At 41.1% G+C, this 14811-nt stretch overlaps 1 protein-coding gene across 2 annotated transcripts in view; it reads left to right on the top strand.

The window, feature by feature from the left end:
- Positions 1–11605: 11605 nt before the first annotated feature.
- Positions 11606–14811, top strand: part of SPON1 (spondin 1) — a 363430-nt gene continuing 360224 nt past the window's right edge. The window contains exon 1 of one of the 2 annotated variants that reach the window (XM_044929565.2): positions 11606–12052. Coding sequence is in view for 1 of the 2 variants with exons in the window: in XM_044929564.2 (XP_044785499.1) it covers positions 12043–12052 (10 nt within the window). In the remaining variant the exon portion in view is untranslated. The remainder of the gene's footprint in view (positions 12053–14811) is intronic. The other variant, XM_044929564.2, reaches the window with a different exon arrangement.

Raw genomic sequence — 14811 nt, forward strand, 5'->3', positions numbered from 1 at the left:
AAATCAAAGAACAGATTCTGAAAATAGAAATAAAACCTCTGGCAAATTTAATTTTTAAAAAGAATTTTTTAAGCAAATAAATAAAAATAATAGTCCAATGTATCATAAATACAGAAAGAATGTCCTGCTAATAAAATTGACAACCTCAGAATGAATCTTTTGGTTAGAAAAAATAAATGAAAAATAATTATTGTGCATTCAGGTTTTTAAATTTCCATCTAATTATTGTATTAGGCATTGGTTAGGAAGAAGTACTCTGGGTATTTTAGAGAGAACATGATTTAGGACAGGGGATGTATGCTTGAAAAACTATGGGGTAATACACACATACAAACACACACACCTCTTTGGAAGAAGCAGAGAAGCAAAAGCCAGGGAAGATGACTGGCAGCACTCGGGTTCTGGATAGCTTTCAGGAAATCCACAATTGCAGAAACCAATCCCTGCCAATGGTCACAGTTGCATGGAACACATCAAGATGTCTGACACTGACCTATGAGTGTATGAGGGTATGGGTCCCACTTCACTTCCCCTTCCCAGTCTCACATGATTGTCTCTTGTGGTCCAGCTAACCCAGAAGTATGCACAGAAGGGAATTCTGGAAACAGTCCTAGCTAAACTAAGCTGATACAGTACAAATCCACCACAGAGTTGCAAAAGGAAGCTCAGTTCAGTTCAGTCACTCAGTTGTGTCCAACTCTTTGTGACCCCACGGACTGCAGCACACCAGGCCTCCCTGTCCATCACTGACTCCCGGAGCTTGCTCAAACTCACGTCCATTGAGTCGGTGATGCCATCCAACCATCTCATCCTCTGTCATCCCCTTCTCCTCCTGCCTTCAATCTTTCCCAGCATCAGGGTCTTTTCCAATGAGTCAGTTCTTAGCATCAGGTGGCCAAAGTATTGGAGTTTCAGCTTCAGCATCAGTCCTTCCAATGAATACTCAGGACTGATTTCCTTTAGGATGGACTGGTTGGATCTTCTTGCTGTCCAGGTTGACTCTCAAGAGTCTTCTCCAACACCACAGTTCAAAAGCATCAATTTTTTGGTGCTCAGCTTTCTTTAAGTCCAACTCTCATATGCATATGTGACTACTGGAAAAACCAAAGCTTTGACTAGATGGACCTTTGTTGGCAAAGTAATATCTCTGCTTTTTAATAAGCTGTCTATGTTGGTCATAGCTTTTCTTCCAAGGACTAAGCATCTTTTAATTTCATGGCTGCAGTCACCATCTGCAGTGATTTTGGAGCCCAGAAAAATAGTCTGTCACTGTTTCCACTGTTTCCCCATCTATTTGCCATGAAGTAATGGGACAAGATGCCATGATCTTTGTTTTCTGAATGTTGAGTTTTAAGCCAACTTTTTCACTCTCCTCTTTCACTTTCATCAAGTCCCTCTTTCATTCTAGTTCTTGTTCGCTTTCTGCCGTAAGGGTGGCCACTGCTGCTGCTAAGTCGCTTCAATCATGTCCGACTCTGTGCAACCCCATAGACGACAGCCCACCAGGCTCCCCCATCCCTGGGATTCTCCAGGCAAGAACACTGGAGTGGGCTGCCATTTCCTTCTCCAATGCATGAAAGTGAAAAGTGAAAGTGAAGTCACTCAGTCATATCTGACTCCTAGCGACCTCATGGACTGCAGCCTACCAGGCTCCTCCGTCCATTGCCTTCTCCCCCATAAGGGTGGTGTCTTCTGCCTATCTGAGGGTATTGATATTTCTCTCAGCAATCTTGATTCCAGCTTGTGCAAAAGGAAAAATATATATAATTGCAAAATGAAGTACTAAGAGAATTATTTGCCATAACTATACCAGCTTTATTCCAGGAAGCAAAGATAGATTCACACTGGAAAAATGTATTAATGTAATGGCATCAGTTCAACAATCTCAGTAAGAAAAACTCTATGATAGACTGAATAGACAACAAAAATTAGTTCAGATGAACTCCACATTCATGCTTGATTAAAAAAAATCCATCCTCATAGAAATCTAGGAATAGGAAGATACTCTTTAATCTATAGTATCTCATATTGACAGCCTGTATCATCCTTAATGTTGAAATCAGAAACATTCTCATTAAAACCAGGAAGAAGCAGAAATGCTGGATATCTATATTATTATGTGGCACTATTGAAGAAATTTTATCTGGTGCTATAAGACATCAGATGGAAATAAAAGGTAAAATTATTGGAAAGGAAGAGTCAAAATTACTGTTATTTGCAGACAATAAGATTATATATCTTTAAAAAATGCAGAGAAATTAACTGAAAGCTCTTAACATTAATTCACAAGTAAAATGGTAGCATACAAGAAAAATATGCAAATCCAGTAGCTTTCCTCTGTGCTAGCAATACTCCTACAAAATATAGGGGGTGGGGGGGTCAGAGTTAAACAACAATAGAAATGAAAAAACATTAACTCCCATGACACTGGCATTTTTGATGAATACAGATCATTTCTTGTGTTGAATGCCTCCTAGTTTTGGTTTATCTGATGTTTTTTCATGATTTGGTTTAGGTTATACGTTTTGATTTTATTTTCTTGAGCTCTGAAATCACTGTGGATGGTGACTGCAGCCATGAAATTAGAAGACATTTGCTCCTTGGAAGGAAAGCTATGATAAACTTAGACAGTGTATTAAAAAGCAAAGATATTACTTTGCCAACAAAGGTCCAGATAGTCAAAGCTATGGTTTTTCCAGTAGTCATGTATGGATGTGAGAGTTGGACCATAAAGAAGGCTGAACCCTGAAGAATTGATACCTTCAAATTGTGGTGCAGGAGAAAACTTTTGATAGTCCCTTGGGCAACAAGGAGATCAAAACAGTCAATCCAAAGGAAACCAACCCTGAATATTTGGAAGGACTGATGCTGAAGCTCCAATACTTTGGTCACCTTATGTGATGAGCCAACTCATTGGAAAAGACCCTGATGCAGGGAGAGATGGAGGGCAGGACAAGAAGGGGATGACAGAGGATGAGATAGTTGAATGGCATCACTGGCTCGATGGACATGAGTTTGAGCAAATTCCAGAAATTAGCGAAGGACAGGAAAGCCTGACGTGCTGCAGTTCATGGGGTCACAAAGAATTGGACACGACTTAATGACTGAACAGCAATGCATTTTGGGCGGGAATATCTCAGAAATGACGTGTCCTTTTTCTTGCATCCTCTTGTGAGGACCATGAGGCCAGTTGTACCATAATTTTTTAAAAATATATTTACTTATCTATAAGTAAATATATTACTGGGTCTGCACTGGGTCTTAGTTTCAGCATGTGAGATCTTTTTAGCTGTAACATGTGGGATCTAGTTCCATGATCAGGGGTCAAATCTGGGTCCCTGCATTGGGAGCTCAGAGTCTTAGCCACTGGACCACCAGGAAAGTCCTTGTCCCATCATTGATGAAGCTAAGTTGTATCTCTGTTAATGTGGTATCTGCAAGTTTCCTCTTCTGTAAAGTTGTTATTTTTCTTTTATAGTTATTAAGCATCTTGTGGGAATTTATTTTGAGGTCATCCAAATATCCTATTTCTCATCAACTTTTCACCCACTGTCAACTATTTTATATGATAATGCTGACAAGGATGTGGTGAGATGTATGTTTATACACAGTGCCAGTACAAGTATAAATAGATCACAGTCTCTGAAAAGCAATTGAGTGATCCTTATGAGGAATTTTTAAAACTGTCATAATCTTTGATCTAATAATCCAACTTCTAGGAATCTATTCTAGGAAGGACGAAAACCAGAAGTGTGGTCAAAGAAGCAGTGCTTTGATGTCAGAAATATTTATAAAAGTGAAAATTTGGTAACAAGATAAATGTGGAAACATAAATGGATGGATAAATAAATTAGCTCTATTATAAAGAAATAATATACCATCAATTATAGTATTCTTTGGAGACTAATGGAAAAAAAGTCACTAAATAATATTGTTTGAAGACTGAATTTTAAACTGCATGTACAGTGTATGGGCTTCCCAGATGGCAAAAGTGGTAAAGAACCTGCCTGCCAACGCAGGAGACATAAGAGATTTGGGTTCGATCCCTGGGTCAGGAAGATCCCCTGGAGGAGGGCATGGCAACCCACTCCAGTATTCTTGCCTGGAGAATCCCGTGGACAGAGGAACCTGGTGTGCTATATATAGGTCATAGGGTCGCCAAGAGTCAGACATGGCTGAGCGACTGAGCACGCGCAGTGTATACTTACAGGATAGCAATCTTTCAGGAAAAAAATACACTAATATTTTAATTGAATTTTTCCAAAGGTAGTTTTGTAGGTAATTTTTATTGCTTCTTTTATATTTTTCTGCATTTCCCCCAGTGTCCTATAGTGATATATTTATGCATCCTTTTTATAACTGAAAACATTTTAATAAAAAACACTGTGCACAAATTAATTTTCCTACATACTTTTCTTGTATAAATTTGTGATCCATAAGTTACCTCCTCTGGAGTCAGCAACAAAGAAACAATGGAACAGCTGACAAAGCAGGTAAAATCACTTTGATTATCATCAAAATGTGACCTGTAATACTCTATGATTATATCCATCTTGTCAGACCATTTTATTTATTAAGAGAATATTTTATAATTTATAATAAACTTTCATATACATTATCTTATGTATTAATTGCTGAGCTATTTTAGGTCCTTTTATTTATTTATTTACTTTTAACTTTTTATTTTGTATTGGGATATAGCCAATTAACAATGTTGTGAAAGTTTCAAGTGAACTGCAAAGGGACTCGGTCATACATATATATGTGTCCATTCTCACCCCCCAATCCCCCCTCATCCAGGCTGCCACATACACTGATGGAACACAATAGGTTTCTTTATGTCATTTTAATCTGACTGTGGAGAAAACCTTAACAATTTCACTGAAAACTGAAGTCAGCTTTTTCAACCTCTCTTTCCTTGCTGTAAGCACCCTGTGCTAGAAAGGGCTGAGGCCTGAGACTCTAAAGGCTAGGGTCTGATTGCCTTTCTGCTCCCTATCAGCAGTGTGCAGTCACAGCCTGTGAGTACTTCATTTTCCTGGTCTTCAAAACAAAGGATTCCTAAGGTTTCGTTGATCTGTGTTAGGCTGTGATTCTGAGATGATATGTCAGTCCCTCCGTGTCCCATATGCTGCAATATCAGTAAACATCAGTGCCCTTGCAGTGTGTCTGTGAACATCACCCCACACATGTACCTTTGTAAGCTCACATTAGAAGAGGACTGCATTTTATTTTGCCTTGATTATCATAAGCACTGGGCAAAACTGCCTTTTCATTTCATTTCTCTGGAAACATCGACCTCTCTCTTGCATGGCCCAGTTCTTCCATGTTGACTCCCTTCTCACTCTAAACCTCTTGAAAGACTTTTAGCCACACAGAAGCTGAAGGAACTTTATACATAAATGCACAGCTATTAGGCATTATGCAAGGGGGTGAGCCATGGTACTCCAAGCTCAATAAACAATGTCTCAAATAAACACTTCCCAGCCAGTTGGGGGAAATAAGGGGCAAGGGAAGTTCATGCTCCCAGTTCCTCAAGGAGACCATGCCTTGAGCAACTATTTACAAGAATAGACTTTTCAGTTGACCCTTACAATAAACCCTGTTCCTCCCAGTAAGAGCTGTAGCACTTTTACAAAAATAAGCTCCTTATACAACATAGTTTAATTCCTGAGTTTCTTCATCTGAGGCCTGTTTTAGATAAGGCCTTCTAGCTTTGCCAAGGTTTTATGGCTTCCAGTAGTCTTTGTGAAACCAAGATTTGAGAACTGAATATTTATTGAGGGCCAACCCACAGTATGGCTAAAGCCATTTATAGCAATTAACCCACAACAATCTTGTGAGCTATCTTATCTTCATGTCACCAAATGAGAAAAGTGTCTCAAGATTGAATTAATCACCCTAGGTCATAGAGCTAGAAAGATTTGCCTGACAGAATCTGATCTTTCTACTGCACCATGATTATCCAGATCTGGGGAATTCTGGATGAGGTTTTATCCATCTTCATTATGTTGCTACAAGATCATTTATTCATTCAGCAAACATTGACTGAGTGCCCCCTTTTGTGTTGATATCTTTGTTCTGGCTGCCATAAAATAATATCACAAATCTAATGCCTTATAAACAACAGAAATTTATTTGTCACAGTTTTGGAGGCTAGAAGTCTGAGCTCAGGGTGCCAGCATAGTCAGATCTGGTGCGGGTGCCCTTCTAGGTGGCAGACTGCCAACATAGTCACATGGCAAAGAACAGAGAAAGCAAGCTCTCTTCTGACTCTTACAAGGGCACTGATCCCATTTGTGAGGACTCCACCAATATGACCTCATTTCATCTTAATTAGAGTTTGGAAAACTCAGCAGTGGCCACAGGACTGGAAAAAGTCAGTTTTCATTCCAATCCCAAAGAAAGGCATTGTCAAAGAATGTTCAAACTACCACACAATTGCACTCATCTCACATGCTAGCAAAGTAATGCTCAAAATTCTCCAAGCCAGAGTATGTGAACATGAAATTCCATATTTTCAAGCTGGATTTAGAAAAGGCAAAGGAACCAGAGATCAAATTGCCAACATCTGTTGGATCATCAAAAAAGCAAGAGAATACCAGAAAAACACTTACTTCTGCTTTGTTGACTACACCAAAATCTTTGACTGTGTGGATCACAAGAAACTGTGGAAAATTCTTAAAGAGATGGGAATGCCAGACCACCTTACCTGCCTCCTGACAAATTTGTATGCAAGTCAAGAAGCAACAGTTGGAACCGGACATGGAACAACAGACTGGTTCCAAATTGGGAAAGGAGAACATCAAGGCTGTATACTGTCACCCTGCTTATTTAACTTCTATGCAGAGTACACCATGCAAAATGCTGGGCTGGATGAAGCACAAGTTGGAATCAAGATTGCTGGAAGAAATATCAATAACCTCAGATACGCAGATGACACCACCCTTATGGCAGAAAGTGAAGAAGAATTGAAGAGCCTCTTGATGAAAGTGAAAGAAGAGAGTGAAAAAGTTGGCTTAAAATTCAGCATTCAGAAACTAAGATCATGGCATCTGGTCCCATCACTTCATGGCAAATAGATGGGGAAAAAATGGAAAGAGTGAAAGACTTTATTGTTTTGGGCTCCAAAATCACTGCAGATGGTGACTACAGCCATGAAATTAAAAGATACTTGTGCTCCTTGGCAGAAAAACTATGACCAACCTCAGTTCAGTTCAGTTCATTTCAGTCGCTCAATCGTGTCCAACTCTTTGCGACCCCATGAATCGCAGCACAACAGGCCTCCCTGTCCATCACCAACTCCCAGAGTTCACTCAGACTCACATCCATCGAGTTGGTGATGCCATCCAGCCATCTCACCCTCTGTTGTCCCCTTCTCCTCCTGCCCCCAATCCCTCCCAGCATCAGAGTCTTTTCCAATGAGTCAATTCTTTGCATGAGGTGGCCAAAGTACTGGAGTTTCAGCTTGAGCATCATTCCTTCCAAAGAAATCCCAGGGCTGATCTCCTTTAGAATGGACTGGTTGGATCTCCCTGCAGTCCAAGGGACTCTCAAGAGTCTTCTCCAACACCACAGTTCAAAAGCATCAATTCTTTGGTGCTCAGCTTTCTTCACAGTCCAACTCTCACATCCATACATGAGCACTGGAAAAACCATAGCCTTGACTAGATGGACCTTTGTTGGCAAAGGAATGTCTCTGCTTTTTAATATGCTGAAGGGGTTGGTCATAACTTTTCTTCCAAGGAGTAAGTGTCTTTTAATTTCATGGCTGCAGTCACCATCTGCAGTGATTTTGGAGCCCAGAAAAATAAAGTCTGACACTGTTTTCACTGTTTCCCCATCTATCTGCCATGAAGTGATGGGACCATATGCCATGATCTTAGTTTTCTGAATGTTGAGCTTTAAGCCAACTTTTTCACTCTCTACTTTCACTTTCATCAAGAGGCTTTTTAGTTCCTCTTCATTTTCTGCCATAACAGTGGTGTCATCTGCATACCTGAGGTTATTGATATTTCTCCTGGCAATCTTGATTCCAGCTTGTGCTTCTTCCAGCTCAGCGTTTCTCATAATGTACTCTGCATATAAGTTAAATAAGCAGGGTGACAATATACAGCCTTGACGTACTCCTTTTCCTACTTGGAACCAGTCTGTTGTTCCATGTCCAGTTCTAACTGTTGCTTCCTGACCTGCATATAGGTTTCTCAAGAGGCAGGTCAAGTGGTCTGGTATTCCCATCTCTTTAAGAATTTTCCACAGTTTATTGTGATCCACACAGTCAAAGGCTTTGGCATAGTCAATAAAGCAGAAATAGATGTTTTTCTGGAACTGTCTTGCTTTTTTGATGATCCAGCGGATGTTGGCAATTTGATCTCTGGTTCCCCTGCCTTTTCTAAAACCAACCTAGACACCATTAAAAAGCAAAGACATTATTTTCTGACAAAGGTCCATCTAGTCATAGCTGTGATTTTTCCAGTAGTCATGTATGGATGTGAGAGTTGGACTATAAAGAAAGCTGAGTGCTGAAGAATTGATGTTTTTGAACTGTGGTATTGGAGAAGACTCCTGAGAGTCCCTTGGACTGCAAAGAGATCAAACCAGTCAATCCTAAAGGAAATCAGTCCTGAATATTCATTGGAAGGACTGATGCTGAAGTTGAAACTCCAATACTTTGGCCACCTGATTTGAAGAACTGACTCATTTGGAAAGACCCTGATGCTGTAAAAGATTGAAGGCGGGAGGAGAAGGGGACAACAGAGCATCAGATGGTTGGATGGCATCACCAACTCGATGGACATGAGTTTGAGCAAGCTCTGGGAGTTGGTGATGAACAGGGAAGCCTGATGTGCTGCAGTCCATGGGGTTGAAAAGAGCGACTGAAATAAATGAAAGAATCCTAGTTACCTCCCAAAGATCTTTCCTTCTAAAAACATTGCAGTGGTAGGGGTGGATTAGAGCTCAACATATGAACTTGGAGGGGATGGATATAGACATTTAGTCCATAATAGTTAGGAACATACTAAGCTCTGCTTGCATGCTAAGTCACTTCAGTTGTGTCTAACTTTGTGACCCTGTGGACTGTAGCCTGCCAGGTTCCTCTGTCCAAGGGATTCTCCAGGCAAGAATACTTGAGTGGGTTGCCATGCCCTTCTCCAGGGAATCTTCCCAACCCAGGGATTGAATCCGAGTCTCTTGTGTCTCCTGCTTTGGCACATGGGTTCTTTACCACTAGTGCCACCTGGGAAGCCCGTACCAGGCTCTGGGAATTTATTATTGAACAAAAAAGAAAAAATTGCTCCATCTATTGGACCTTACCTTCCAATGGTAAGATATATAATAAGCAGAATAAGTAGCTTAATAACAACTCCCAGTCTTGACCCTGTTGCAAAGTCTGAGTACAAAGACCTGGAGGTAAAAGAAATGATGTGTGTGGGGGGAACTAAAAGATGCTCGGTATGGCTGGAATGGGATGTAAGGGAGGTGGATAAAGAACAGACTGTGGAGTGACCAGAGAAAAAATGGATCATAAGGAGATTAGACTAGAGGAGAAAATGAAAGTGGTTAAAGGAGAGAAGGTGAGTGTTTTAGAGGCAGAACTCTGGCTGCCATGAAGACTGAACAAAAAGGCAAGACTGAGGGTGGGAGGCCCAGCCAGAATCTGTTGCAGGAACTTGGGAGAGAGAGATGGGCAGCCTTAACCAAGGCAGTGTGAAAAAATGGAGGAAAGTAAGTGGGGTGGGGTCCAGTTAGGTTTGGAAATAAACAGAGGGCTAGGGTGGGAAGGGAACTGGGATGTCCAGCTCCCTTTCTGGCCTGGGCACCTGGGTAGATGGCAGGGCACTTACCAATATGGAGGTTCAGGAAGGGAAACTGGTTTGCAAAAGCCAAAAGTGAGTTTAGTTTTTGTGTATTGTGTTCAAGGTAACAGCTGTGTGGATCTGAAAGTCATGCATGAAATCAGAAATATATTTAGAACACATACACACACACACACACCTCCCCCCAGGGCTAGTGTAGAGCATGCAGAGTGAAGGGCCCTGAACCCTAAGGAACTCTGCATTTGTCCACATGCACTATTTAGTTTACGTATTTAACAACCCTGGGAATTGGGTTTTATCTTGTCAGTTTTCTCCAGAATCCATTGATTAGACAACCAGAGGCATTTCCCAGCTCTCACCTTGTGATCCTATGTCAAGTCTGCTTACATGTGAGTTGCACACTTATTCCATGAGGAGCACCTGTTGTACAAAACATGTGAGAAAGTCTGAATGCTGCCATGAAGTCTTTTTTTTTTTTTTTTTAACTGCTAGATCATGCAATATCTTAAACACGGGTTGAAATGAAAAACTCCCCATTTTTAAGACTTCTGAGGCAAAGATATTTGGGCTGCTGCTGCAGCTCAGATTGAGAACCAGGAAAGTTATCAACAGGGTAAAAGTCAAGCTATGAAACCACAGAGATCAGCTAGTACATGGAGGTTTTAATACATGAAAATGGTCTTTTGATCAATTAAGGCGACAAAAAGTAACACATCCAGTGTTCCTTCCAGTAAAGTAATTAATTTGTCAGGAGAAAAGGTGGTCAGACAAAGAATCATTCCACAAAGAGAAATCACAAAATGTTATTTTGTTATTACTTTTTAGCTTTCTTGTAGGAGTACACAGGAGGAAAGGGAAAATATTTCTATAGACTCTTAAGAGAACCTTTCCATGTGGGCTGATCCCAAATACATAAAACAAAATAGAGGCTTTTGAAACGAACTTTTAAAAATAACGGGTAAGTGGTTTTTTTCCTCTTGAAAAATTGTTATACTCTGTGATTTTAAAATACCTTAAATCCCCAAACAGAAATCCACTGAAATGCAGTAATTTCATTGTAGGGTACACTGAAAATAATATTTAACCCAGTGACTGTGCATCAAAGTCGGAAAGATTATATGCTACAGTGGCACGTGGAGCCTGTTCTGTGGTCTGCATAACTGCCTGCTGCAGAGCACCTTAGGAGAAAGCTTCATGCTTTCCATGCCATTGTATAATTATTCGTATTCAGCTTAGCCATGAGATATGACTCTTAACATTTATATAAAGGAGAAAAGAAAGTCATTTTCTAAGTTTGTTTCCACAGCAACAACATTCCATATTTTCTTCTGTGTCTAAACATGAGCAAGCTTCAACTAGAGGGAATGTAATAGGTAAGAATCCTTGTATTCTATTTCTAGTTAATCACTAAATTTTGTTGTCACTAAGTTGTGTCCAACTCTTTCACAGTCCTATGGGCTGTAACCCTCCAGGTTCCTCTGTCCATGGGATTTTTCAGGTGAGAATATTGGTGTGGGTTGCCATTTCCTTCTCCAGGGGATCTTCCTGACCCAGGAAATGAACCCCCATCTCCTACATTGGCAGACAGATTCTTTACCACTGAGCCACCAGAAATCCTAAAGGGATGTTACCTATACACTTAAATTATGCATAATAGCCTGTAGCTCTGGGAGGCCTGCCTCACAGGTAATGAACATTAAGTTAAAATAAACTTGTTAAGCTCACAAGAATCTTCCTAACCAGGCCCACCTGTGAATGATTGCAGGCAAGAAGAAATTAACACATCCCTTTCCGGAGTCTGGCCGGAACCAGAACTTTAGCCCCTCCTCTTTCAGTGTAAAAGAAGCCTGATTCCTAACTCCGGAAACGTGGTTCTTTGGGACACTAGAGCGTCATCTTCTGGGTCTGCTGGCTTTCCAAATCAAGTTGCAATTCCTTGTCCCAACAACTCATCTCTTGATTTATTGGTCCATTGTGCAGTGACCAGTATCAGATCAGACCAGTATAAGCTTGGACTCAGTAAAAAATTTTGGTAGAGCCAGCCAGGAGACTAACTGCTCGTGGACAGCCAACCCTGGTTAGGGAATTCTCCAGTAAGGCCCTACCAGCTGCTGGGACCACTTGTCTTGAGGATCTGCCCTTCAGAATTTCCTAAAGCAGCATTGGCTGCCCCAGTACAAGGCAATTGGAATAAGGGATCAGCATTTGGTAGTTGACGGGCTCAATGCAGTGGGGTAAGTCACTCCAGTGTGTACAACTGGAAAGTGTGTTTTCTCTCCGGGGCTTTTTCTCTGGAATAAGCTAATTTGTTTTGCATTGTGAACTGGTTTGTTTGTTTCTTTGGATGCTAGCATTTATTTGAATAATTTGTTTTGTCTTTAAAAATTGAAGGAAGTTTCAACTATCCCTAAAATCCTTGAGCCACAATTTAGTTAAGTGTTCTGATTACAGCTATGAACCCATGACTAAGGAGAAGATAAAGGGTCTGTGGCCACAGTACCTGTTCAGATCTCCACTAGGGGGCTAGTCAGGTTTATCCTGGGACTCTGCGCGCGATGTTGCCACCCATGCTGTGTTAATTACATTGATTGTGTTCTCCGGTGTCGTTGCTATATTTAAAATCCCAAAACCACACTTGAGGGTTTATTTAGGGTTTTCTGTTTGTTCTTTGAGTTTTTTGGTCCATTTTGCCTTGGTGCCTTTTCACCATTTACAGCCAAATCAGTTTTGTGATATTTAAAGCCTTTACTGATGTTAAATGGAGGAACAAGAGGAAAAAACCACCTGTTTGCTCTTGTCTGAGAGTTGGGCATTCCCAGGGAGAAGCGAAAGGCCCCACTTGGTTCCACCAAAAGCACCAGCCCAGAATCCAGTCCTGTTGGTTGATGCTGAAGCAAAATGATTAGAGAAAATCAGTTGCTATTTATGGTTTCACAATAAAATCCTGAGGGATGGCGGCCTTTGAGTGGCTCTATACAATCCTGCAATTAGACTTAATCTGTGAAAAAGTAGGGAAGAATGCCAAAATCCTCTGTGTGCAAGCATTTGTGCTATTATTATACATCAGGGAAGTGAGAAAAGGAAGGGAATGGGCAAGGGAGTTTGTTGCCTTAAACCTTAACTTCTTCAGCTGAGCTAGCTGTCCCTCTGCTCTGCTATACCAGTATATCCACCACTCTGACCTCTTGCCATTCCTATCCAGCCCCAGTTCCTGACACGGGGGCTCAGGAAGGAAAGAAAATACAGCAATGAAATCTTAAAAACCAGGATTGGAGTGTGAAGACATGCCAAAGGGAGTTCATTATAGGGACCAGTTAGACAATCCAGTGTCAGTCCCTGGAACACGGGGACCAGCCTGGAGTGTCCAAGAGCTGTCAGGGCACCTGATCTGGACCATAAGCCACTCCTGGGGCAGGGCCATTTCTCTTATGTGGCTATCTCATAGGGGGCCTAAAGGCACATGGCCAGCCTGCTAGGTTTCTCAGACTTGTTTAATTGGAAAGATGGTGACCCTTCTTATAGGGAGGAGTCTCTCCAAAAGCTTAATAGAAGTGGTGCTCCCTACCACCCTTCATGGGCAGGCATACACATTCTTCTCAATATAATGCTTACAAGAGATGAAAGGAGAATGGTCATTGATAAGACCAGGGAAGAAACATGCCAGCTCCACCTAACAGACCCAAATGGTGCACCTGAAGCCCACTTGGCATTACCCACATCTGAACCAAATTGGGACCTCAAGTAAGATGCCTTAATTGCATTCCCACAAGAGCATCTTGGTAAGGCTTTGAAAAGGGGAGCCAAAGCAAAAGAGTTTGAATAAAATTCAAGAAATTCAGCAAAAACCAAATGAGTATCCGTTTGAACTTTTGGAAAAGATTTATCAGGCCTACAGGAATCATACTGATGCAGATTCTGCAGTCCCTGAGGATACTAGGATGGTAATTTGACCTTTTGGGGGCAAAGCATCTCAGATATCAAAAGAAATTTGCAAAAATTAGATGGTGCATTTGCAATGAACCCTTCTCAATGGGGGGGGGGGGGCAGGTTGGCAACTGTATTATGCCATTTTATACAAGGGACTTGAGCATCTCTGAATTTTGGTATCTGCAGGGGGTCCTGGAACCAATGCCCCCCATGGATACAGAGGTGGACTGTATGTACTATAATATAGGTACATTTGGATTTATAAGAGGGATCAAGTAATGCCTGGATGAATTCATGAACATTTGATCTAGATCTTAAATAACTGATGGAATTTTGCCAAAAGAGAGAGAACAATTAAAGCAAAGAGAATTATATATGTAAAAACATACAAATGGAGATATGAGAACAATGCCATTGGGGTGGCTGGAAGAGGGGCAGGGCAGAGGGGGTGGGGATCATAATACGAGGCTAGGAGAACACTGGTGAGGGAGGTGATTACTGGGGAAGGACCGTACTGCCTAACTCAAGGGTGAGGATTTACTTTTGTAGATAATGAGGATCCACCAAGCCTAAAGCAGAGGCACGATCAGATCTATGTTACTAGAATATTCCTCTGAGCTGCCAAGATAACAATGAGAATAATTGGAAGAGCTGAGGGAACAGAGGAAGAGAGATGAAGCTAGGATCTCAGAATGTATCTGAAGAGTTGAGAATTTACCAAGATCTTAAGACATACAGGCTTTGGCTCCTAATTAGATTACTCCGCAAATGTTAATTCACTTTCTTTTGTCTCTTCTCCCTACCCCCCTCAATCTTGTTTAAGCCAGAGTCAGCAGTTGAGTTGGAGCTAATCATTGACCAGGATTTTGCAGGTGAGGAATTCAGGTGATACAAGAAATATGATGAGCCCTAAGGTTCGTCTAGAAGGTTAGAACTAGAAGGTTCTAATATTAGTAAGTGGCAAGATTAGAATTTGAACCCAGGCATTCAGACTCCATAAGCTGGATGTGTCACCTCTAACTGCAAGGGAAATTTGTTGTAAGGATTAAATGAGAGGATATATGTC

This window comes from Bubalus bubalis, chromosome 16 (assembly GCF_019923935.1).
Source record: "Bubalus bubalis isolate 160015118507 breed Murrah chromosome 16, NDDB_SH_1, whole genome shotgun sequence".
Taxonomy (NCBI): Eukaryota; Metazoa; Chordata; class Mammalia; order Artiodactyla; family Bovidae; genus Bubalus; species Bubalus bubalis.